Source organism: Schistocerca serialis, chromosome 5 (assembly GCF_023864345.2).
Source record: "Schistocerca serialis cubense isolate TAMUIC-IGC-003099 chromosome 5, iqSchSeri2.2, whole genome shotgun sequence".
NCBI classification, from domain to species: Eukaryota; Metazoa; Arthropoda; class Insecta; order Orthoptera; family Acrididae; genus Schistocerca; species Schistocerca serialis.
Window position 1 is genome coordinate 150,747,824 of NC_064642.1, and position 27,125 is coordinate 150,774,948.

At 44.9% G+C, this 27,125-nt stretch overlaps 1 protein-coding gene and 1 pseudogene across 1 annotated transcript in view; one reads left to right on the top strand and one right to left on the bottom strand.

The window, feature by feature from the left end:
- LOC126481099 (homeobox protein homothorax-like) overlaps positions 1–27,125 on the top strand; it is a 494,851-nt gene that overhangs the window by 166,937 nt on the left and 300,789 nt on the right. The window contains exon 5 of the mRNA XM_050104618.1: positions 7,301–7,351. Within this exon, the coding sequence (XP_049960575.1) occupies positions 7,301–7,351 (51 nt within the window). The remainder of the gene's footprint in view (positions 1–7,300; positions 7,352–27,125) is intronic.
- Positions 3,849–3,966, bottom strand: LOC126483012 (5S ribosomal RNA; annotated as a pseudogene).

The following is a 27,125-nucleotide window of genomic DNA, read 5'->3' on the forward strand; positions in this document are numbered from 1 at the left end:
CCGACTGAAGGTGCGGTTTTGAACGTTTCCTTCGGAGGAGCGGTGGTGTGGTGCCACTCCATGGACAGCCGTTAAGTTTCCTGTTGGAAGTGATGAAATCATGTTTCATCCCTGTGACGATGTTCGACAAAAAATTATCACGATCAGCCTCGTAACGTACAATTAATTTCGCACAGATGGTCCTTCGTTGCTCTTTACGGTCCTCCGTTAGGCGTCGAGGAAACCAGCGGGCACATACCCCCGCGTAACCCTACTGGTGCATGGGTGTGTCAGCATCAGCAACAGAGACACCCAATTGAGTAGTGATGTGTTTGATTGTGGTCCGTCGATCACTTCGAATGAGAAATGGTGTGCACGTTCTAACATTGCTGCAGTCACAGCTATATGCGGCCTGATGGCACGTCGGAGATTGGGCAGGTTAGTGCGATCTTGGAAGGATGATGACAGACGCCTCGCCCAACGATGCATCGTGCTTTTGTTCACTGCGAGGTCTCCGTAGATATTCTGCAAGCACCTATGAATATCTGCAGTGCTCTGGTTTTGCAGCAAAAGAACTCAGTGACAGCTCTCTGCTCGGAATGCACCTTCGTGGCCTTCATTTTAGAGGCTTCGTATAGTGCGGCCACTTATCGGAACTAAATGAAACTATAGGGGCTGACGTAATGATATTCCACGATGCCCTACAACAAATTTCGAATTTTTTCAATCGAAATTGGCCGAGAACAAATATACGTTGTATTAAATATTGAACTGCCTTCGCAAAAGCAGATGGTCGAAGGAAGGGACTAAGGGAAACTAGGATTTAACGTCCCGTTGACGATGAAGTATTTAGAAACGAAGTAAAAGCTCGGACGGAGGACGGGTGGGTAAGGAAATCGGCGCTGCCCTTTGCGTAGGCACCCACCCTACATTTGCCTCAAGCGATTTAGGGAAATCACGGGAAACCAAAATGAGGTTGGCAGGAGACTGATCGGAACCGTCGTTCTCCTGAACGCGAGTTCAGTTTCTTAAACACTGCACCTTCTCCATTGGGCAATAAAAGATTTCAGCACTCTCTCCCTAAGATAATACCAGTACCGTAACTGCACAACCTCGGTAACTAGGGCCTACTGTTCAAAAATGGCTCCGAGCACTATGGGACTCAACTGCTGTGGTCATCTGTCCCCTAGAACTTAGAACTACTTAAACCTAACTAACCTAAGGACACCACACACATCCATGCCCGAGGCAGGATTCGAACCTGCGACCGTAGCAGTCGCACGGTTCCGGACTGCGCGCCTAGAACCACGAGACCACCGCGGCCGGCAAGGCCTACTGTGTTGTACTCCTTCCAGTTATGGGATTCATAATAAACGCGTATGTTAGGACTTCCATTTTATCGTATTATTTGTTAAAAGTGACCTTGTAGTATATATTTTCTGGAGAACTTCATTTTTGCTGACGACAAGGATATCACCAACGAAAAAGTCTCACGCCGGCAGATCCAGCATAACTAGGTTGGGGATAAAAGTTGTACGTTGCCGGATAGCGTCGATAGAAATAGCGACCTGAACTGCAGATAGAGCTTCGGATTATGTCTTGATATAGTGAAAGAAGTGTCAATGATGTTATTCATAGGACGGAGAAGACGGAAGCATACTTTCCTTAATGTTAGAAGACACTTTACGTAAAAACAAACTATTTGTTAAAAATGTATAATTTGCGCCGTCACTATAATTTAACATAGGTAACAACAGTCTTACGGGCATGTAGTACATGAAAGCGAGAGCAATCTGTCAAGGGGGCAGCACTGATCCACCACTGCTATGAATACGCGGGAACGTTTTTCCGAGAGAAGGAACTGGTATTTCTTTTAATCCAAATTGACAAATGGAATTCTTTGGCATTCACCAGTGTTTGTTAATAATATATGTCTGATATATTCGAATGAGCTCTCTTTACTGTTGTTTGTATCTTACCTAAGTCTGAAATCGATAACATATTGTAAAGTTCCCTGTAGCATTGAAAAACAGCTTAGCTATGAAATTAAGTCCGAACATGCTCTGCATTGAGAAAGAAGCCAGTCTTATACAAGATTTAGTCCCATGAAACAACCTGGTAACGCGATCAGACTGCACAAATGCTATAGGACATTACCTAGACTCCGTGCAACGTTTTTGCTAATGAGCATAGTAAAAGAAAATTGAATTTACGTGAATCCGAGTAATACTAATAAATATCTCACATGAAAATACGTAATGCAAAGTGGCTAATACTCCCGTGCTGTGGGTACATGGACCAAGTCTGTTACAATAGCGTGCAAATACAAAGCACCGAATACTCTGACTTTGTGTAAAATAAATAGCTGCGACTCTGGTCTCTGCGTGAAAACCTACACTTACCTTTCAAGCTGGAAAATCATACACAAAACAAGAAGAACTCTATTTACAGCAGTCGAAGCTATTTTTGATGTCAACTACTGTAGGATATCTGTAAGGTTTTACCAGTTGCGAAGGCAAGTATTACGTTTCGAAACGAGTGATCGTATGCTGACTGCTGAGTGCAAGTCAGCGTAAACTCTTATGAATAGGAAGGTGACTGTCAAGAAAAGAATGATTTGAAAGAATACTTATGCAAATTCACACAACTGACTTCAGAAAAGTAGCTAAATTACAGTAGAACGTATAATAGGCCTATTAGTGCTCAGAAAACATATGGCACTCAGAGTTCCACCATGTAAGAAAATCGGACAAAGTATGATCTCTGCAAAACAGTTGCAGATGTTCACTGACAAGAAGTGTGACGAAATTAACTATTCTGCCATTCTTATGAATTAACAGCAGATTCTGTACCGAGCCTCGGAACACAGTCTCCTCACAAAGACTGGATCTTCACAAGTGAAACAGGCCTCCAAGTCATGAAAGTTTCAGTAAGCATCGAGAAATTAATTATGCATGAGCCATACGTTCACTTTGAATGAAAAAGAAAATCGTGTTGCAATTGTACCCTTCTTGCAGACAGCCAAACTACCTCTTAACACCGCGCCGTACAGCAAACTGCAAGCCTCAGCATCAAACGACGTAACAAGTCTTACTCATAGCACGCCAGGACACACACAGCTCATCCAAACTTGCGACACAGCACTCACAGTGAGGCGGGCTGTGGACTGATAGTTCGTCCCAGCCGGAATTCCACGAATACTTCCTGAACACCTCACAGACTCATCCAGAGATAACTTATGTGGTTCACAATCGAAAAACTAGATACTGATTTACATATTTGTCGTAACTAATGCAAGAAAATGTTGAATAGTGAAAGTAATAAATAAAATATTGGAAGTTGAAAATGTAACAGTCAATTTTCAATACTGTACGTATAGGTTGGCAATTATTTAACTATATGAAAAAAACGAAAATTAGTTACTAACTACGGCGTGCACCTATTTTATTCAACTTGTAAACATCATTACAGATATTCGAATTTAGGTTATGACACGTTCGATACTCCTGCCATCATTGGCGATGATGCTACGGAGACGAATTAGCGAAATTCTGCATGAATCGCTGAAGTGTGTGAACATCGATGCTGTCGATGACCTGAATGGCTGTTTTCAGCTCAGCAATGGTTTTGGGGCTGTTGCTATACACCATGTCTTTAATATAAAAAAAACACTCCGTCTCCACACCACGAGTGGCCTACCTAGACCATCCGACCGCCGAGTCATCCTCAGTGGAGGATGCGGATAGGAGGGGCGTGGGGTCAGCACACCACTCTCCCGGTCGCTATGATGGTATTCTTGACCGAAGCCGCTACTATTCGGTCGAGTAGCGCCTCAATTGCCGTCACGAGGCTGAGTGCACCCCGGAAAATGGCAGCAGCTCACGGCGGCCTGGATGGTCACCCATCCAAGTGCCGACCACGCCCGACAGCGCTTAACTTCGGTGGTCTTACGGGAACCGGTGTATCCACTGCGGCAAGGCCGTTGCCCTCTTTAATATAGCCCACAGACAAAGGCGCCGCATGTGCTCAGATCCGGAGAATATGGCTCCCAATCGAGGCCCATGCTAGTAGCCTCAGGGCAACACAGAGCCAGAGTGCGGTCCCCAGAGTGCTCCTCCAGGGCATCGCTCTCCTGCTTCAATGGGGTCCAGCTCCCTCTTGTCGAAAACAGATTCACTTTGAGTAATGGGGATGAAATCATTTTTCAGAACCTACACGTACCGCTCGGTAGTCACCGTATCATCGAGGAATATCGCATCGATTATTCGGTGACTGGTCATTGCACACCATACATTCATCCTTTGAGGGTGAAGAGACTGCTCGATCGCGAAATGCGTATTCCCAGTCCCCCAAATGCACCAGTTTTGCTTATTGACGAACGCATCCAAATGAAACAACAAGGCGCGTGCGCATGCGCATACTAATTCCCATCATGCCCCGCGGCCAACCGTGCAGTTTGAATACCTTACGCAAACCGTTCAGAATTGGTTTCATTGTTGTTGTGGTCTTCAGTCCTGAGACTGGTTTGATGCAGCTCTCCATGCCACTCTATCCTGTGCAAGCTTCTTCATCTCCCAGTACCTTCTGCAGCCTACATCCTTCTGAATCTGCTTAGTATATTCATCTCTTGGTCTCCCTCTACGATTTTTACCCTCCATGCCGCCCTCCAATACTAAATTGGTGATCCCTCGATGTCTCAGAACATGTCCTACCAACCGATCCCTTCTTCTAGTCAAGTTGTGCCACAAACTCCTCTTCTCCTCAATTCTATTCAATACCTCCTGATTGGTTATGTGATCTACCCATCTAATCTTCAGCATTCTTCTGTAGCACCACATTTCGAAAGCTTCTATTCTCTTCTTGTCTACACTATTTATCGTCCATGTTTCACTTCCATACACGGCTACACTCCATACAAATACTTTCAGAAACGACTTCCTGACACTTAAATCAATACTCGATGTTAACAAATTTCTCTTCTTCAGAAACGCTTTCCTTGCCATTGCCAGTCTACATTTTATATCTTCTCTACTTCGACCATCATCAGTTATTTTGCTCCCCAAATAGCAAAACTCCTTTACTACTTTACGTGTCCCATTTCCTAATCTAATTCCCTCAGCATCACCCGACTTAATTCCATTCCATTCCATTATCCTCATTTTGCTTTTGTTGATGTTCATCTTATACCCTCCTTTCAAGACACAGTCCATTCCGTTCAACCGGTCTTCCAAGTCCTTTGCTGTCTCTGACAGAATTACAATGTCGTCGCCGAACCTCAAAGTTTTTATTTGTTCTCCATAGATTTTAATACCTACTCCGAACTTTTTTTTTTGTTTCCTTTACTGCTTGCTCAATATACAGATTGAATAACATCGGGGAGAGGCTACAACCCTGTCTCACTCTCTTCCCAACCACTGCTTCCCTTTCATATTCCTCGACTCTTATAACTGCCATCTGATTTCTGTACAAATTGTAAATAGCCTTTTGCTCCCTGTGTTTTACCCCTGCCACCTTCAGAATTTGAAAGAGAGTATTCCGGTCAACATTGTCAAAAATAGTTCAATAATTATCAGCCTGTATAAACAGCAGATATAAAGATCATGTGAAACGTGTACTACCGTATTCATTGAGTTCTGTATTCTTGATTCATCAGAGACGATATCTGTGACGTGGTCAGTCGTCATTTCACCGAAACGCGGTGTACTGCAGGCAGGCAGACTGCTTTGCGTCTCCCGCCGCTGGTGCTTTGCTTTCCGTGGTCTCAGCGTCTGCCGCTGTCCGCGCGGAGACGATCGCGTCGTGCTGACTGGCACCCGCCGTGTACGCAAACGCGGCGGCGACCTTCCGCGCTTGTGTAATGCGAATAGCTAATGACCTCGGCGCGCACTGGCCACATGCGAGCTGTACAAGGCGTCCCGCCTGCGCCTTTCAGATGTTATCCGCGACAGCCACGGCTGGAAAGAGCTGCGCGCAGGACTCGTTTGCGTTTCGACACACGTCGCTCGTACTCATTGACGTGACAGGTGGCCGCTGGCGGAGGTGCCTCGCGATATCTTCATGCGAGGTCGCAGCCGCCGCAGCTCGTTAGCCAAGTACAAATGTCTCCGCAATCGCCGTCTGCAGAGCCATTCCAGACTGCACAAATATGCGGGTGGCGTAACTGACGTATTCTGCGCGAGACTGGTTATTTAATTCTGCCGCGGAGCACTCTCGAGCGCTGACACTCGCGCACCATTCTAATTACTGTAGTGCGGAGCTTGTGCAAAGAAGATAGGAGCATACTCTTGAAGAGCAGTGTTTCCGAAACAAGTGAACACCATCACAGCTTCTGGCCACGAGTAAATAGATGGAACAGAAGCTGTTTCACATTACCTCTGTCGGGATAGTGACAAGATTACTGATATGTTTCTCGAAGGTGTTTTGATTAGATTACCGATCACGTCAGGTTCGGTTGCGTGATAAACCACACCTATCTAAAGGGCGTGAATTCAGTCAAATTTCTAGGAATTACAACAACGAATAACCTAAATTGGATCGATCACTTAGATAATGTTGTTGGAAAACCGAACCAAAGGATGTGATTCATTGGCAAAATACTCAGCAGATGGAACATGTGTGCTCTATGGTACGCCTGTACTAAGATTGTCTGTCCTCCTCTGGAGTACTGCTGCGTGGTATGGGATCCACATCAAATAAGATTGACAGAGGACATGGGAAAAGTTCAAAAATGGGCAGCTCCTTTCATATTGCGAAATAGAGGGGAGAATGCCACGGATATGATACATGAATTACGGTGGCAGTCATTAAAACAAAGGCGTTTTTCGTTGCGGCAGGATCTGCTAATGAAGTTTCAATCACCAACATTCTCCACCGAATGTGAAAAATATTGTTAGCACATACCTACACAGGGAGAAACTATTATCGTAAGAAAATAAGAGAAATCAGACCTCTCGCGGAAAGTAGCACTTCGTAGCCATACTCCGATCTGTGGAAGTCTTACCCGTCTCTAACGGATGACTTGCATGTTAATGTTGAACCAAAGTCACAATATGACTTAAAGGGTTCATATACGGAAAGCATCGCCACAGGTACCAGGGGGCAACGCACACGCATTCTCGCTATCATTTTACTCTGAGCCGTTCGATTTAAGACGCAGAAACTTCCGTAACTCTACAATAAGCGTAAGGTACTGTTGCTGATAACCTCTCGGAGTTTACTTATCTCACAGTAAAGCAATAACTACTGCCGAATGCAGTACTGAAAAGAAAAGAGTTTCAGTATTCGTAGTTTATTAAAATATTTGTTTGTTTTTCTTTTTCAGATGGTACAGGCGATCCAGGTTCTTCGGTTTCACCTGCTGGAACTGGAAAAGGTGAGTTACGTTTCGCACATGGTAATCCACGCTCTTAGCCTATATTGTTAAGCTGTAGCTGTATGATAACTAATTTCAGAGTTTGTAAATAAATCAATAAAAATAGAAATGCGTTAGAAGAAGCAGAGAGAAATGACAAGGAGGTTCAGTTATTTTTATGATGAGCTTTCCCCCGGTGAGTTTCAAGAGGAAGTAATAAGTAGCGATGAGTGGCACGCAAGTACTTGAGAAACTTAGTGGACGACCGCAGAGTTGATTACTTCAAGAAAACAGAAAGCCATTACTCCGCGACAGTCCAGGGAGGACAAGCTGCGCACGCAACTGTTTGCCGACGCCGCGCCGGCGATGAGGAACGACGCCCGCCCTGTAGCCACAGCAGCCAGCCAGCCAGTCAGCCCGTCCACCTGCAGCGACCGCCTGTCTGCTCTGGAGAGACGGCGGCGTTCGTGGGCGCCCGCAGCCCGCACGCGCGTGTGGGCAGCCAATTGAACGGCTCGAGAGCCGTGACGTCACAGTGGGACAATTGTTGCCCACGCCGTGGAAATCACGCCGCCGCCAGCGGCACAGGATGTGTCGTATTAGACACACGTGCCGGCCGGAAGCGAGCCCGGGCGCCCTGTTTCGGCCTTCCCTTCCTTTTACTTGGACGCATCTGGACCACGCGAGGACGTCCCGTCTTGACTCGGCTTTGTTATTCGTGGTCACATTAATACTTGCTAGGCGTGCGCAGTATTAATTCTACGTTATTCCCGGGATCAGAGCTCCGAAGCCCAGTACGCTACATAACTGTGGTGCCACTGTTGTTGTTGTTGTTGTTGTTGGTGGTGGTGGTTTTGGTATTGGTGTTCAGTCCTAAGACTACCTGATGCAGTCTTCAAACTGCTCTATAATGTGCAGCTCTCTTCATCTCCGAATAACAACAGCAACCTATATCCATTTCAACTGTCCGCAGCTCGTGATGACTGGGTGTTGTGTGCTGTCCTTAGGTTAGTTAGGTTTAAGTAGTTCTAAGTTCTCGGGGACTGATGAACTAAGATGTTAAGTCCCATAGTGCTCAGAGCCATTTGAACCATCCATTTCAACCTGCTTACTGTATTCAAACATTCATCTCACCCTATAACTTTTATTCCTCACATATCCCTCCGTTAACAAAATTCCTTTAATGCATCAGGACATATCCTGTCAACCGACATATTTTGTTGTACCCCAATTGGATTAAATACGTCATTATTAAATGCATTCGCAAACTTCGAATACGATTGTACAACTGCTACACGCTTGACTAGTAACATGTGAAAATTTGTGCCGGACCGGTGCTCGATCCCAGGCTTTTACGCTAGGGATCGCCTTAATAGCTCTGCCATCCGAGCACGCTTTCAGGGCCGGTCCAGACTTACATATGTTCTAGCGCAGGGGTGTCCAACCTAATAAAACAGGGGGATGGCGGCCCAATGAAGGAATAGATTGCATGGCGGGGGTTTCAGATTGAAGATATTTAATTTATCATAACGTTACATAGAAGTACTTAGAAGGAGAGACAGCATTGGTCGTATTTTTTTGCTTTATTAACCGCAAAATCGATTTTCGGTCACTTAGTGACCATCCTCAGTGCTGTAATATACAACTTAAATTGGTAGGCACTGGTGTCAACGAGCTTAGAGCGATCATATAAACTTATGTTTCATTACGAGCGTGTGGCCGTGCTGCTACTTGATTTGGGCTGCGTAGAGACCGCGGGCCGCGAGTTGGACACCCCTGTTCTAGTGTCTACGTCTTATATAGTGCTTGCATTTAAATCGAATGATTCCTACACAGGGACATTGTTACGCTCGTCAGATTGCCTAGCTTTGGCATGAAATACAGTAGCGCAGTGTCTGTATTTTACAGTGTCTGCAAAGTTCGATGCGAGTCCGAAGGAACATTGCATCAGGCTATACAGTCACTGTAAAATACAGATACCGCCCTACCGTACGTCCTCTTAGTTATCTGAACACCTATCACGTTTTCGGCATTCTCCTGAGTCACCACGTTTCTCTTCTTGCCTATACAATTACTCGCCCACGTTTCGCTTCCGTACAAGGCTATACTACACACTCGTACCGCCATAAAACACTTCCTGATATTTTATGTTCGATGCTCACAAACATCTGTTTTTCAGAAACGCTTGGCTTGCTATTGCCAGTATGCACTTTATATGCTCTCTGTTTGGACCATAGTCATTTATTTTGCTGCGTAAGTAATAGAACTCATCTACTACAGCTAGTGTCTCATTTGCTAATGTAATTTCCTTAACATCTCTTGATTCAGTTCAACTACATTCCATTATAGCGCCATACAGAGAAACATCGTCTCACAGTAGCGACTGCTAAGAAGAGGAAGATAACGTTGCTGACTATCTGAATTCTCCATAAAAGGCAAGAACTCGGATTGGAAACGTAGTCTCAGTTCGATAAACCGCCATAAGGTTTTATCTAATCGTTGGTTATAGCAGAGGGCGAAAATTAAGTTATGGGACAAACTCCTAGATAGTGATTAAGGTGTTCTTCACCATAGCCTTTTATCCAGTACTACAGGAGAGCTTATTTTGAGTTTGGGAAAGTGTGAGAGATGCACATACGAAAGGATGCTTTCAGTTCATCCGCAGATCATTTCGGATACCTCAGTTGCTAGAACGATCCCCCCGAATCGCATAGATCTAGTCTCGAACCGGGTTCATGTTGGAAGTTTTCGGTCTTCCCGGCCTGATGATTTGTCCCCGCTCGAGATAAAGTTTCAGTTAGTAGCGTGTAGAAAATGAATAGCGGAATCGTCGAATATATCCCCATGAATCGGCTTATTAGTACCACGACCATGCTAACGTTCAGTTTCCTGATAGCATGCTATTCAGATGTGAGGTAGTTTTTCCTTTTATTTTATGGATAAGAGAAGCGTCAGTTAAGTTTTAAACATTTCGTTTCAGAATGGTATTGACGATTTTCTTGAAAGATTGAAAGCAACAGCTTCAGTTTAGAAATTACGTTACGTATCTTTCACGGTAGTACAGATTCCTTTGCTTTCCAGTGTTTCAAATGAACTTTTTGTATTACGCTTACCATTTTCTTTTATATGTAAAGAGCGTTGTGTTGCAGAGTTAAAATATCTCTCTCACACAAAAAGGATAATCTTAACAATAATGAATGAAATAGCGATTTAAATTTACTCGATTTACATCAATAGTTTCTCATTAGTTCAATATACAGTTTAAGCAACTATTACTTGCCTGAAATAGACACTAAGAAATTTGAGATAGTATATCGCTATAAATCATGTGTTTCCGCTCGAAAGTATTTGTTGTATGAGGTAATGTCATGTTTTCAGAAAAGCATCAGCCGGTTAACTAAATTCAAGACAACTACACGAAGTTAACACTGTCCTCCATATGGTATAGAGCTAACTGCGCCTGTTTACGTTTCACCAGTGTTTCGTCTTGATTCTTTTTCTAACACAGCCCCGCATACATAAGACGTACTGCTACGACGAACAGTCGCTTCCCGTGACGAATTAAACCATCAGAACAATCATTATGGGTGACTGACTGATGTGTCTCGTAAGTCTACATTGACAAAGATACCGTAACCACCACCGCTAGCATCACAGTCATATGAACATCTGCCTACGCAGAAAATGTTACCTGAACGGAACTAAGCAGGCATTGCAGGAACCCTACTGTGCCCTCTGAGCTGAGAAACTGGCCTATTTGCGCATGCACCTAATTACAATTTGTCTGAGAAGTGCGTCTGGTGATCACGTCAGAGCGCAGGCAGGCTTCATTTGAGTTGTATGAAGGCGTCGCGATCGCCGAGAAGCTGCGGTGTAAATTAGCGCGGGGGCGGGAGGCGGCGCGGCCCGGCGTGGCGTGAATGCGGGCGGCGGCGGGGGGCGGCAGCTAATATGACAGCGGAGTGACGGCCGCGCCGGGCTCAGCCCGAGATGCGGGGGCGGGCGGCGCTGCCTCAACTTTGCTGCTCTGCTCTCCGGCGCTCGAGGATGCGCCGGAGTTGCGGCCCGTTCTTAGCACCGTGTGTTTGTACAGTAATCTAATCTAGTGCAGACAACATCGCCGGTTGCTGGAAATGTGGCGAACTCGTTTACGCCACGAGAAATGAGAGACAGCATCATTCCGTATTTGTCAAGGAATCGGTCTCATGATTCATAATATAACCCGACCAAGTGTCGTGTGAGCCTGTCACTGCGCACAGCAATGCGTTGTGCTACGAAGGGCCAACATTCTACAGTGTGTCCATTTCGTTTTTTAGAGAAGGAGTACAAATGAACGACGGTAGTAAAAGCACTCTGAGTATTCAATATTTCATATAGTTCCAAACAATACCAAGGTAGTTTCGAGGACACACTTCGTTTCTTCAGGTAATGATGTATTCACAGATTAAAAAACAAAAACCTGCAATTAAGTTTAAATTGTTGCGCTAAACCGTTAGTCATGACAAGTTAAAGTGAAGTTTCGCTGATATTAAAGTTCTTTCATTACAGCAGATTGCTGAGAAGTTGGTTTCATGGTAGCCACATGCAAAACAGGCCGTCTCCTTCTTCAGCCAAGCACTTCAGCACCCAGTATGGGACTTCACAATCGCCTACACCCGAAAGTCTGTGCTCACTAGCCTGCCAAACCAGAAGTATATCTGTGACTGGATGCCCCCAATCTGAAGTACTGTTTATATAGACTATTGGACCGTGCTTCGTATCGTGACGCGATATTTGAATTGTTCTATGTCGAGGGATTTCTTTCGAGTGCTGTACGAAGCGGCGCCGATCGTGAACAAGATTATAACAAGTTTACGCTTCAGACATCTAGGGAAGCCACAGCTAGAAATAACCGATTGCTGCATGTGTAATAAAGTGCCTTTCCCAATTTGGATTGTGCATCGTGCTCTTGCTTGCAAGATCTACTGCAAGTGTTTGTAAACGTAAAAAAGTCGGAAGTGCGGAAATTGAATGGTACACGCATTTACTATCAGTAGACACACGGCTGCACGTAACTACAGCTGTTGTCACGTGTGGAGCCATGTGGTTCCATCACCAAAGGCGCTGCCGCAGCTCCTAGGAGGCGATCGATGGATACCTGGGTTAGCGCTGACGGCCGCATCTGGCTGGCTTTCCTCCGGAACGTCCACGAATTAAACTTGCAAATTGCGCACCGTTTTGGTCGCTCTTCTCCAGCGGTAGAGGAGGGCGGAGCAGAAAGCGGGAGGGGCAGCTAACGGGAGGCGGCGTGGGGAGAGACTTCCGTCGAATCAGAATCGCCCATCTCGGCCACTCCATATCATTAAGCCATATGACCCACGAATACATTTATATTTTTCCCCCACGAAGGTGAGGTGGGGAAAAAAATGTCGGGAGCTATTTTTCTGTATCCTGTTTTACATTTTCTGTGGCTGGGGAGGGATAATTTGTTACATACATTTTGTGTTATAACAGCGTTTACATGTCGTTACGCTGCAGCTAAAAGTTTTTCGGGCATAATGGAATGCAATGCGTTTGCCCATTGCGAGTAGTATTTTAATAATCTCCCCCAATAACGGGGGCGTGCCCTGCATTATACGGCGGCTGCGCTTCGAGCGCAAACCGGTCGCGGAAAGCTGCTGCCATTTTGTATTCATGTAAGTCCACGCATCTTAAGCAGTTATTATGAGCAATCACACTGACAACTATGCTATCTTATTCAGTGAAAGTCCGCCTCATCTGCATAGCTGATCGAGCATTAGTAATGTATATATGGGAAAACTTCGGTGCTTATAACCGGTCCTCGTTTTGTGGTTTTCCCCATAACACCGCTTTCATTGGAAGCCTTATCGCGTTTCTTTTCTTTTACCTTTCCTTACTTTTTCATTCTTTTTCAAACTTTAAGCAACGTCCACACTTTTGGGAGGCAAAATTGAAATTTGTGATTCTGTTTCTTTTATGTTATTCGCTCCAGTTTAAGTTCCTTATCTACAGACCTGTAATAAAAGCCGAGTGAGGCAATAAAATGGTTAAGAGCGTTCGAATACCTGTCGAGCTATGTTTTCCGTTATTCGATCAGTCTGATCACACATTTACTGCGAAATCGGAAGACATTCGAACGTAAGAGATGTTCTCTTACATGACACCTCTGAAGAACTTAACAGTAAATGTTTGCCGCTGTCCAGTCAATATTGCGTATCATCATTAGAGGGTAACATGAAAGTTTCAGCCTATAGATTTCGTGTGCTTTATGGGCAGATAAGAACGTGGTATAAAAATTTCGTGGCGATTCGAAATAGGTTTGTACTTTGATTTGGCTGAAATTGAGAAGTGTGTTGATGTGGATGAAAGCTGACAATTGTCTTAGTAATAAAGATTATTGCAGTCAAATCTAGCGAATTTTTACTGCGGTTAAATTAATTAAAACTTTGCTGATCTTCATCCACCATGGCAAACAAGCGCAAACTTTCTTCATTACATTTATGCCGTGGATTTAAAGGAAAGATAATCTATGATGCTACATTATGGACACCAGCAGGATGTAGCTTGGCATGGAATGCATAGAGCGTTAATTTTATTGCTAATAAATAGAAATTCCTTTGTTTTACTGTTTACGTATTCTGCAAGACACGCGAAGAAGACGCATGGTAAACGGCAACACATAGTAATATAATTTCAGGTAAATCCACCACTTCGTGATTTTTAGAAAAACAAATATTTCACCGTCCGATTACGACAAACATTCCTCTGGGAAACAGAAAACGTAATCAGTTGGAATTTTAATGTGCTTCTTACCTGGGATTAAAAACCAAGGTGCTGGTTTCATAGATTCGAAGAAGACTTAATTTGCCATCTTATGTGGCCCAGCTTGTCCCCCTTCCCCCCACTCATCCCCACCCCTACACCCGATTCATTCTCCTTTGTAGGTTTACGTCACAAAACCGGCAAATGTCAGTCCAATTACTGTTCTGTCGTTTCAGCTCTGAACTCGCGTTTGATTTCAACTGCGACCGCCGTTCTACAGTCAGAGACGTATGTAGCGATGACTTATAGCGCCGTATTTACAGTGCAAAAGACATGTGCCGGAAATTACTGTCTTCGCCGCAATAGCAACATTCGCAAACGAAGCTACCTGTCTGCTGCGGGGCGTGTTTACTTTGTTCTCGCCTATTAATTTTGCCTCGGAGAGCACAATGCGGCCGCCGAAGACTGCTGCCGCTATTGTCGGGGGCGGCTTGCGACGCGCGCCGCTCCAATCCTTCTTTGCTTGATTAAAACAATTAATCACCTGCCGCGCGCGTGGAGGGAGAGCGGTACACGCCGGTGGCGACGCGACGGCGGCGGGCTCTGCCGGCGGCTCTGCGCACTACATCACCGCTGCTCAGCTGCCGCCAATGATCGCGCGTACCTCACACCACCGGGTTTCCGTTAGAAGTATATCATGTTAAGCGAAGGTAGAACCACAGAACATTTGTTTGTGCTGTGAATTCTCCATACAGACTATATAATGTGAAATAATATTGGGCGATGAAATTGGTCACCTGCTTACAAATCTAATTGAAAGGATGGGTAAAGCGAAAAGCGAGCCTTCGTTTTCAGTGAGTTGAACGACTAACCCGAATGTGGTTCTGCAGCAGTTACATCGGAATTACACTGTCATCAGTTCAGTTTTGTGCCTTTCATAGGCAGTGGATAACTGAAATGTTTGCGTCCTACAATTAACTTGACAATTACAAAGCCTCTATCTTTTCTGATTGGTAAATGTCCTTGCACTCCACAGATCACGGAATTGCCAGGATCAGGATTTTACAGAATTCTTTGCGAAAGCATCGTTGTCAGGAATTAAACCTTTTTTGTTTAAATGGTGAAAGATGTCTCTTTTATAATATTTTTGGTATGATAACAGGTTTTCTTTAGAGTGTGACCACCACGTTTACTGTCAGGTACTTTACGTTTACATGTGTCGAAAATATCTTTTAATGTTTTCAACCCAATATCGGACCATGTCCACTGATTCATTTTCGTCAAGGGCACATCTTGCTGGGCAGTTGGAAACTTGTAGATGATGTTTCATGCCCTGGGCTTGATCACTGTCGCTTTCATCGTCCGCATCGTCTTTGAGACTCAATTTATTCAGATTTGTTTTGACTGACGCTATGCCCATTCTAATACTACTCGGTGTCCTCCGAATCTTCCAGATTAATATATTCCCGCTTGGCTTCTCTTGTGAGGCAGGGTAGTTCTTCGGCTTTTAAGCTTGCTAGGTCCCCATCAAATACCACCTAGATGTAGGAGCTGGGGCTCGTAGAAATTATAATAACATTTTTCTGCTTGTTCATGAGCAGTTTTTCGGAATTCGGGATCTGAGAATCCGGTTCTATTACCAATATCGTAGACATTCATTGGAAGCAATCAGTAAACTCAGAGACGTGAGAAAAATTGGAAAATTGTTCCGTTAATATCGGACCATTAAGATGAAGCATTGTCTCTGACTGAGAGGTGTAGACGAAAGAAGCAGTCAACCATATCCTCAGAAATCACGTTAATTTTGGAAAGTCCCGGATAACGTCCTACATGCGCTGTAAATGTGAATGTGCGCTCTGTCCGATGACTGATTTGAACTCCGTAATGTTCCCTCTGAAACTCTCTACAACCCCTGGTTCTTTCATTTTATCCAGGTACTAATCCATTAAATTTGTACGGAAACCAATTAGACATTACAGTAACACAAACGACTAGATAACTTACCTAGTTTCACCAGATATGGTGTTAGTGAGGCACCGAAACTGGTAACTAAATAAAATCATTAAGTAAAAAAACTCATTGTTCTCATTAAATTGTGTTATGTTGGATAGATTCTTAAAAATTGGATAATGCCAACAATTCAGTCGTAAAATAAAAGCTGAAAGCAAGATGACATCTTTAAATCAAGATGTGTAGGGGGGGGGGGGGGGGGACTTCAGTCTTGCAATGCTTTAACCACTTCACCATGTCTCTCGGTATGGTGAGTTAATCAACATTTGCGGTCATAAAAAGGTTGCTATATTTAATAACGGGACATAAAAACGGCGTACAGACATTTATGTTTTAGGGGACATGCAGGCACAAACAGCGTTTCATGTCCACTGTGCGCTTCACCTTCGCCGGTGTAGGGCTAGGCGAAGCCTGCGTCGGCCCCAGCTAGGCCGTTCCTTCTCCTGTGCGCAGCGCACATCGCGTCGCCGTGAATTTGGAGCCCGCCGGGAGGGCGGAATGCGCGATATTTTAGCCCTTTTTTATTTTTTTAGGACCGCCGCGCTGCGACGGCGTCAACAAATCGCATTCGGTGTCCGGGCCGGACCGTAATATGCGGGCGGCCCAAGTTGTGACGGCGAGGCTGGAATGCCGCTGCCGCAGCTTTGTTTAAATTGAGAATTGTTCCGTGATATTAAAAAAGAGAAGGAGCAGCTTTCTCCCCGGCGAGCCAGGACACTGCGCCGCCCTGACGTTTGGCGCAGAAAATTATATTTACACTTGTTTCTTTCTTTCTTTCTCCCGCGCGTGTGACACAGGCTTGCTCGTGACAGGCTCGTTTTACGGCCTCCGCGGCAGGATTTAAGTCTGGCGGTGCGCTGCAGCGGCTGTGGCCACCGCACCGAGCTGGCGGAGGCGAAAACGCGGGTGCAGCCACTCCCCGCCGCTCGCCTGTGTTTGCATTAGTTCCGTCTCGTGCTGAAGTGTGGGAACAACCCGTAGCGGCCGCGCAGAGGCGACGGAATAGCGCACAAATCACTCCCACGTTATCTGTCCTAGCGTGCAGAACGAATACTGCTACCTTGGATTAAAATGGATTTGGTTTCAAATTAAGTATCATTACATTATAAGCCAGTCCTAGCAAGAGGTTCATGTAGTAGATAATAAGAAATAAGTTCTATAGGCACTAGCGCCTTCTGTTGGCATTCCACCCTAGTAGAACGGGAAATCTATTTTTAATGCGGCCGTCTGTTACACTGTTTACTCACCTGAATGAGATTTTCACTCTGCAGCGGAGTGTGCGCTGATATGAAACTTCCTGGCTGATTAAAACTGTGTGTCGGACCGAGAATCGAACTCAGGAACTATGCCTTTCGCGGAAAGTGCCCTACCATCTGAGATACCTAAGCATGACTCACGACGCGCCCTCACAGCTTTACTGGCGGAAGTAAAGCTGTGAGGGCGGGTCGTGAGTCGTGCTTGGGTAGCTCAGATGGTAGAGCACTTGCCCGCGAAATGCAAAGGTCCCGAGTTCTATTCTCGGTCCGGCACACAGTTTTAATCTACCAGGAAGTTTTATACACAACTGGTTTTGTTCCAGTGAATCTTGTCACCATCGTTTTAACACCCTGCCAGCCAGTGATAGGCATTGCTTTGTTAGCCTTTCGTGTCTGTTAATTTATTTTTGAAAAATGTTTTGAAATAACGCTTTTAAAAATTTAGCGCAACTTAGAACCATGCTCCCTAATTTGTATTTTTATATAATCACGTATTTGCATTTCCCTTTGTTTTAGAAAAATCTGAGGACGCCTAAACCAGGCGAAACAGTTACTTGTAATAAGAATAACTTTGCAACCAAGCCTTTCTCTTTATGTAATAAATGACAACACACGAAACCTATTTAGGACCGAGCGGGGTGGAGCAGTGGTTAGACACTGGACTCGCATTCGGGAGGACGACGGTTCAATTCCGCGTGCGGCCATCCTGATTTAGGTTTTCCGTGATTTCCCTATATCGCTCCAGGCAAATGCCGGGATGTTTCCTTTGAAAGGGCACGGCCGACTTACTTCCCTAATCGGATGAGACCGATGACTTCGCTGTCTGGTCTCCTTCCCCAAACCAACCAACCAACCAACCTATTTAGGTACAACCTGAAGGTTGGCGAGAATTCTGTGAAAGCGTGGAGCACTTGCAAAGGGGACCGTAAGGAGAGTGTGTGTTGGTTGTTGAGCTTCGTGGCTGTAGATTCAATTACTTGAAGTAATACAGCAATCAACCATTTTTTGTGCTTGGCCGGTTGCTGTATTTCTTAAAGTGTTTCAAGCAAGAACATTCTCCATCTAGGGTTAAGAAGGGAGAGCGATGGTCTTCAGAGACGTGCTGAAATCTGAGACGGGCCGACGTAGTGAGCCTAAGAGTGCTACGGAGATGCCCAGAGAAGATACATGAAGATCTCCGGAAGTAATTCAGAAGTATATTCTCAAAGAATCAGTTATCGGGACAAACGACAGATCGGTTACACTTAATCACACAGAAGGACCATAATAACGTTAGGGTACGAACATGTGCACAAAGTCAATTTTTCTTATGTAGAAAGTTCTCTTCACCACTCATCTTACCTATTTACATCAGACATCTTGTCAATGAAATATCCTACTGTAAAGTTAACAAGACCTATAGAGTTGTAGTGCTTTTCCGCAATGTATAGTCATTGCCATGGCATTCTGGCATGGAAGTAATAACCGCAGTTTAAACGAGTGATCAAAATTTCGAAAGGTAACCACAAAAGTTTTGACCTTTCACAGAAAAGTCTGCTGACAGTGGCTGAATATTTCACGTGAAAATTAATATCTACCCCACATTTGATAACTGCGGGCTGTCAAGGAGACGACCGATGTGTGGCGTTCCTCCCTGCGGGCTTCTCGCAGGGACTCGGTAGTCCTGTGTCGGCTGCGCATCGGCCATACATACCTGACGCACGGCCATCTGTTGCGTCAGGAGGATCCCCCCTTGTGTCGGTGTGGGTCCCGGCTGACGGTCGGCCACATTTTGCTGGAGTGTCCTCGACTGCGCACACTCCGGCAATCTTTTAATCTCCCGGGCACTTTGGCTTTGGTTTTATCCGACGATGCCTCCATGGCTGATACCGTTTTAAATTTTATCCGTGGTAGTCCGTTTTATGGTTCGATTTAGGGAGGTCCTGCGCCTTTCCCTTTCTGTGTCTATTGTCCTTGTGTCTGTTGCTGTTCTGGTGTGCCGTGAGATGGTTGACTCTTTCCCATTTTTGATCTCGTGGTCAGTCAACCAGTCTCCGGCCATCTTCCTTTCTTCTGTTTCTTTCTGTCTGGTGTTCCTCTGTCCTGTTCTTGTCTGTAGTGTTTGTTGCTGAATTTGTGTGCTTTTAGCGCCTGGGGGGACGTCTCCTCCCCCTTTGGTTTTTATCTGCTTCGTAGATTTTCGGCTCGCCTGATTTTGGAATGGGGGACTGATGACCTTCGCTGTTTAGTCCCCCTTAAACATCCAACAACCACCACCATCATTTATTCGTATGGTCGGAAAAACGATGAGCAGCTGACTAACGCTACTGTGTAGTTCGGTAACAGTGGTTTGTTGGCTGCACAAGTGTTACAGTATAAATGCAAAAATTTCGCCCGCATCTCGTGGTCGTGCGGTAGCGTTCTCGCTTCCCACGCCCGGGTTCCCGGGTTCGATTCCCGGCGGGGTCAGGGATTTTCTCTGCCTCGTGATGGCTGGGTGTTGTGTGATGTCCTTAGGTTAGTTAGGTTTAAGTAGTTCTAAGTTCTAGGGGACTTATGACCCCAGCAGTTGAGTCCCATGGTGCTCAGAGCCATTTGAACCATTTTTTTTTTGCAAAAATTTCACCTCAAATCGCGTAGGATTTTTACTGTTGCTTGACGTGACGTATTCACTCTGGAAACGCGTTTGTCTTCAGAAAAGTCAAGTACCATAGTAATTCATATTTCAGAAAGGTATACCATCTCCAGAAGAGCTGTAGCTGCTAATAGCGTGCAAATCAGCCTAGGGGTAGAGGACCAATGTGCTTTGTTTGAAGATCACTTACCCACAGAACATGCAGCGCCTTAACATTTACTAGCTAAGGTAAGGCACTGTTAGAATTTGGGAACACAATAAGCTAAATTGTATTGTGAATTGAGTATTTTCTCTTATTTTTCCTGGCGCAAAAGTGTGAATTACTTCATATGTTTATTGCTCTCTACAAGGAAAATAAATAGTTTAAAAAGTACCTCATTCACCAAAATAATAATTTCTTTTGAGGGTTCCATACGTCAGTTGGGTAAATCGGAACCTTTACAGGATCACTTTGTTGTTCGTCTGTCCGTCTGACGGACTGTTCAAGACACTTTTTCTCGGGCACGAGTAGCTGCTTGAAGTTGGCGATGTAAAAAATTGAAACTTCTAAGCCAATGTTGTCAAAAGACTTGACCATTTATGTTACATGTTTTGACACTCGCGAACTCACCCATCAAAACCTATAGGGTACTTCCAATTGCTCTAGAATAAAAAATTTGGCAAGAAGCAGGGTTTCACTGTTCATGTAAAGCAAAAAAATCCACGAATCGTGGGTTTGTTATTTTATCACACGAAAAAATGTTACTTTTATTATTTGTTAGTAGACTTCAAATTTGAAATTAAAACACTCTAGAAAGTCTTGGAATCCTTATGAGCGATAGCTTGCCAGTATCATTGTCCATAATAGGTAAAAATTCTGAAGATCTTGAATTCTCAGAATGAATGAACCATCTATATAATTAAGTTTGCAGCGAACCCTCATCTCACCAATTTTTTTCGCCTAGACGCCCTTTGATTTTCGTTTATGATCGTCAGTGGCCTCATTTATTGTTACCAGAAGTGTGTTAGCTTTAACCAAATTCAGTATTTGCTGGTCAGTTAAGGAATAGAGTTCCCTTCAGAAACCACATGCGCAAATAACCTCGGCAGTGAGCGCCATTACACCACAAATCACAAGCATGGAAGGCAGCCGGTCCGTAGTGAGAGTAAGAAACACTATTTTCTGCAATAGTCTCGTCATCTGAGTTTGGAGAGGCTTTTAACTGATAGACAGCTGTCCTTCGCGTATGGACACCACTGCTCGTTTATTCTGTGCTTTCCTCTGTGCACGCATATGCATCCGCTGACGTTCGCGAGGCGGGGATCGTTACGAGAGAGCCGGCGCGGGCTTGTCGCAGTGTTTACGAGCATTGCTGGAGACGCAGATGCGTGGAAAGCGGACGCAGTCCTCATTAGCCGCTGCCACATCTGCGCCATGGCTTCCAGATGTCTGCCGACCTGCGGCGCGTCACTCCCCTTTCCCAAAGCAGGCTCCGCTCCCACAAAACCTACGCGGTGTCCTGGCGCGATTTACAACTACCCTAACGTCGAGAACCTGTCTTGTCACAGAAGCTCACTTTCTTGAGAACGACATGTACCAGGTCATCGTAGCATGCAATTAAACAAATCATCGTAGTTTCAGTATTGCGAAACATACACTGACGGAAAAATATCGCAACACTAAGAAGGAGTTGTGCGACATAACCGAAACTGGTAGGCGTGTTTCTACATCTGAAATGTGATATCTCTTAAAATTTTCCGCCAGTCGCATAAGGGTAGCGCTAGTAGCATATACACGCCGTAACGGTTGAGAGCATTGCTTACCTTGCGGATTGGACATGGTGAGTTGATGATAGTCAAGAATGCCTTTAAGGCAAAAAGAGGCCATTATCAACAGCTCACTGACTTTGAACGTGGTCATGAAGTTGGGCTGCGAGATGTTGGACGTTACTTCAGTGGTATTTCAGAAGGCTTGGCAGGAATGTGGCCACACTGTACGTGATTGCTGGCAGTGGTGATCACGAGAATGTAGGACCTGGCTTCGTCGGACTGCCACGTGGCACTACTAAGAGGGAAGACCATCGTATTCAGTGTATGACTGTGAGCCATAGAACTGCATCTGCAGCAGTAATCGGGGCAGCAGTTGGCACCACTGACACGCAATGAGCAGTTACAACTCCGAGCCAGACGTCCTGTAGCGTGCATTCCACTGATCCCAAACCACCGCCATTTGCAATTTCAGTGGTGTCAAGTGAGAGTTCACTGGGGGGAAGGGTGGAGGTATGTTGTGCTTTCTGATGAATGTTGTTTCTGCCTCGGTGCCAGTGATGGACGTGTGTTGGTTTGGAGGAGGTCAGTCGAGGGCCTGCAATCAACCTGTTTGCACGATAGGCACACTGCATCTACACGTGGAGCTTTTGACATCTGCAATGAGTTACGTCGCTCTTACACTAACTCGTGAACTTGCAATGTTAATCACTTACATTTGTCACCTAGACAAATGTATTCCCGAAATTTCATTACTCTATATTATTTTTTGGTGTTGTGATGTTTTCAGAATATTTTATGTACCTCACAATCGTGGAGGTCGATCACGCACTGACAGGTTTCTCATGCTTCTCGGTAACACTGTTCTTCGAAATGCAATTAAAATGAGCGGCTTTCTTCATATGCGTTCCAGTTTAGCTTTTTTACGTACTTGAACCCTCACGCAATTACAGTGAGTTACTAACGGAATGATTCTTCTTTGCAGATGTAGCTGACGTTATATCGTTGTCGTGTAAATACCAAGTACTTGAATACAGCCTAAGTGATATCACTTTTGAGTTACAGTTTACCTTTTGTCAGAAGTCTGTCACACAAATGTTCATGTGATTGCTTCACTCAGAGCCCACACACGTCGTTACTTTTAATTTTGTGCATTATTCACTGCAGCTTTAAATATTTTACAAAAAAAGCTAAAGCTGCCCTTCCGTTCGTAAGAGGCCCCCGTATCCTCCAATGGCGAGAGGCGGAAGCACGTAATGCATCCAGGAACAATGTCAAATATAGTCATTTTGTTGATCCAGGAATTATGCTGTCAGAAGGCATAATGTTATGTGGCCGTACTGATCCCCAGTGCATGGACATGAAACAGGATGAACTGTAAACATGGGCCGGCCGGAGTGGCCGAGCGGTTCTAGGCGCTGCAGTCTGGAGCCACGCCACCGCTACGGTCGCAGGTTCGAATCCTGCCTCGGGCATGGATGTGTGTGATGTCGTTAGTTTAGTTAGGTTTAAGTAGTTCTAAGTTCTAGGGGACTGGTGACCTCAGATGTTAAGTCCCATAGTGCTCAGAGCCATTTGAGCCATACTTCTTCATCTTTGATATTGTGAACCAAATCTCTTCTAAAGTTCTTTGCTTTCCATATTTTGAGGGGTAGTAGTGCAGAACAAACGAATAAAAACGTCCATTTAACTCGCCTCTGACTTGTATACCTTAAGAAATTGCAGCGGATATTCATCTTCACTTTTGTGAAACACATCTCCTTTACTGAAAAGAAATGCTCATATCTCTTAAGATGTACATGTGAGAATCCATATTTACCAGATTTTTTTGCTTCAAATGATCGTTCCTTTGATATCCCTAACTATTGATCGTTTCTCCTGAGGTACCCTGTGTATTCCGAAGAATTTGGTGACTAACGACCGAGGTTTGATTTACTGAAATACCAGAACAGCATACATTGAAGAGCACGTTGTGCAACCACCAGGCAGAATAAGACCGAAATCAGAAAAAAAATTTGTGGTTGCATCACACAGAGTATAAAATAAATTATGATAGCTCCTGACTGTAACTACATTTGGAAATACTGTTCTCGTTCGAGCATTCTCAGTCCTCTTAATAGGGCGTTGTGATGTAAAAGGCCACAGAATAGCCTACGGCTCTCATATATGCCGGGAAATTTGCGGAATCTCAGAAAGGGGTTTAATGAACTTTGCCCTGACCTTTTCTGGGCGCAGATACGGGACACTAAGTTCGACGGAGGACAGCTATTACATTTTTCTATACAATTTTTGGTTTTAACAGCTAAATTCGCATATTATCCAGTGTGCGACATACCATTAGTTTGGTTGATACGCGACACTCAAAACCAGATGCTATTCAGTAACAGCATGGGCAGCAGGTGCTGCTCAGGGCCTCATGTCAAGGGCGTAAGTACTAGTAGCTTCGCTGTCGTGTAGCATCTTTTCATAGTAAAAGATGTCCAAATGAGGCCAGTAGCTGGCAGCTGTAAATAAGCAGTCCTTATCTGCGCAGTGACGGCTTTAAGGCCCAGGGTGTCCGCAGACAGCGCCTGCTAGAGTTTTACTGTGCGGCTGTATATTTCCTGGAGGGCTCACGCGCGGTTCCCGACTAATTGACCGGATACCCTCTGCCGGATGGCGGGCTGCTGCCCTCTTCCCGTCTGGGATCGGGAAAGGCGAGACGAATAACAAAAACACACACGCTACACAGGTACACACCAGATGAAGCACTTAAAAGAAATTCTCTCTTTCCCCAACGAATCGATGAAAGTAGGCACTTGAGACCGCTCCTTCCACTTCGACACGTTGTAAAGAGGAGAGGCCCTTTTGTTGTTTAACGACAAACATGCCCGTAGCATTAAACGTCAAACTTCCAGGTCGTTTACGAAGGATCTTTTACGGGCTGTGATGACCACTTCTGTCAGGAGCGCCTAACGTCCCAGCAGGAATGCATGTATGATTCTATCAAGCCAGACAGCCAACAGTTTCAAGCAGAATACTAATTACTTCAGGATGTCCTGAGACTCCTCTTGAAAATGCTAAGTAATAACTGGATTTAGCCGGCCGAAGTGGCCGTGCGGTTAAAGGCGCTGCAGTCTGGAACCGCAAGACCGCTACGGTCGCAGGTTCGAATCCTGCCTCGGGCATGGATGTTTGTGATGTCCTTAGGTTAGTTAGGTTTAACTAGTTCTAAGTTCTAGGGGACTAATGACCTCAGCAGTTGAGTCCCATAGTGCTCAGAGCCATTTGAACCAATAACTGGATTTCTTCATTGCATGGTACAGACTTCCAGGCAGCTTGCGTCGTTAACGAGAATTGTGTTTTAGATATAGCGAAATTCACATTGCTTTGTTGTAGGTTAGGATCAGTATTTCACAAGTCACAAATGACAGAAACCTGAATATACGATTCAGTAGAAAGTATCTACTGCCATGACCTTCGGAGTCGTCTACTTCGTTAGCTGCACGTTTAGCGCATCGGAATTGTAACCGAAGGGGCCTGGGTTCGGTTCTCGGCCGGGTCGATGATTTTGTCCTCTATAGGACTGGAGGTTGTGTTGTCACGTTCGTATCGTCATAGCTGACAGTACAGTATTGTGATGGTTGTACGGGTACGTCCTGAAAGCGGATAATAATAATAATAATAAAATAATAATAATATTCTGAGTTAAAATAGAGAACTCTGTTATAATATCCCAATATCTTACCCGTTGTAAGGATTAGGGAATGGGTACGACCCTTTTATGGATCACATCACTGTTTTGAAAGTTTTAGAGTTACAGTGAGGCCACCTACGGAATCGCTGGGTAGCAGTCCCGTATCGCTTTTCTCGGGCACGCATCGAGTTACAAATTGACTCTGGACGGCTGCGTGTCCTGTGCCCGGAGCAGAGCCCGCGGCGAGGTGACGGATGCGTGGCGAGCAGGCGGACAGCGGCTGCAGGCGGGCGATAGCCGCGGTAAACACCGTAAAACCTGCCCGCGCACGGGCCGCCGGAATTATGCGGCCTGGCCGCTAATCTGTTATTGCAGCTAACAGCGCCGGCCTTTGTGCTCGCATTGTGCGCGCCCGGCCAGATAAGGCCCGCTGCCAAATACCTGCTGCACAAAAGGCCCACTAATGAGCGACCGCGGTCAGCTCGCCAAAGCGAACTCTCTTGTCCGCGCTAAGCCGCTTTCCGGCCTGCACCCTCGCCTGGCCTCACCTCACTCCTTTCCCAAATTTCCAGCCCTTTGAGGACGGGACCTCTTTCTTGGCCAGAGCACGACTTTGCTTTCACGAAAATCGCTGTTTACCTACCAGCTTGCGGGGACACGGATAAACCCACGTATTGATACTTCACGTCACTAGGGAATTCCTGTAGGTAGCGCAGCGTGGGAGAAGACAGGTAAACATGTACGGCTATAAATGGACATAAATGTTTCCAGTAATTATAAGCGGAGCAGAAGATACTCTTACGCATTCTTTATCATCGCGTTGGTAAGTGACAGCACCTGGAGTACGGTAGTTACTCCTTCAAACGTAGACGTAATCAAAAGCCGTTGTGCAAGGCGATCATTGTGCTGTGTAACATTTCATAAACGGGTAAAAAAAATCCAGAAAAGTCGTTAAAAATACATATACCATTCTTAACCGGGACAAACAGGCATATGTGACTAGCTTGAAGTGTTCCCTAAGGTAGTATTATAGGACTCTGTGATAAACCTTTTGCATTTCTTTTATGTTTTCGTCTTCTTTAAAAGCAAAGAGAAAAGATGAAGCGGTAGCCCATCATAGAGCCTATGCCTACCGTCAGGTACTTTTGATTTTCAGTTGATAAAAAAAAGGAGTTTTTCTTGTATCAGGAGGAGGAAGGAAGTGGGAAGCACGCCATTTTAAGCGAGCAATTGTAGACCGCCATTTTGGGGTCACTATGAATAAGTGAGGAGTATGTATTTCTTATGTGCACCGTTTAGAAAATACAGTATTGTTTTATTAACAGAAAGGTCGAGTGAGTTGTTATTTCAAACAGTAAGATAATTACAAGAACTGGAGTTCACCTGTGTACTTTGGAATATTACGAAGATCCGATAAGCTTAATGGGAACACGGTCAAGACTTCAAAGGTGAACACGGCAACCAAACGTAGCATTATAAAGAAGGGTAGGCACAAATCTACAGCGTAGAAAGAAACTACTTCCCCCTGCAAAATAATATGAACTAATACGAACTTATTTCCAGGCATAGCTCAGCTTATTGTGCTTGTCATTCATGCCAAAAAATTAATCTCATTAATTCAATACATTTTAAAAAGCCACGCATTTCAACATTTTATTATCATCTATTCCATTATTTTATTATAATATAACTCCTACTATCATATTGGAGTTTTGAACTCTGTTCCCGTGC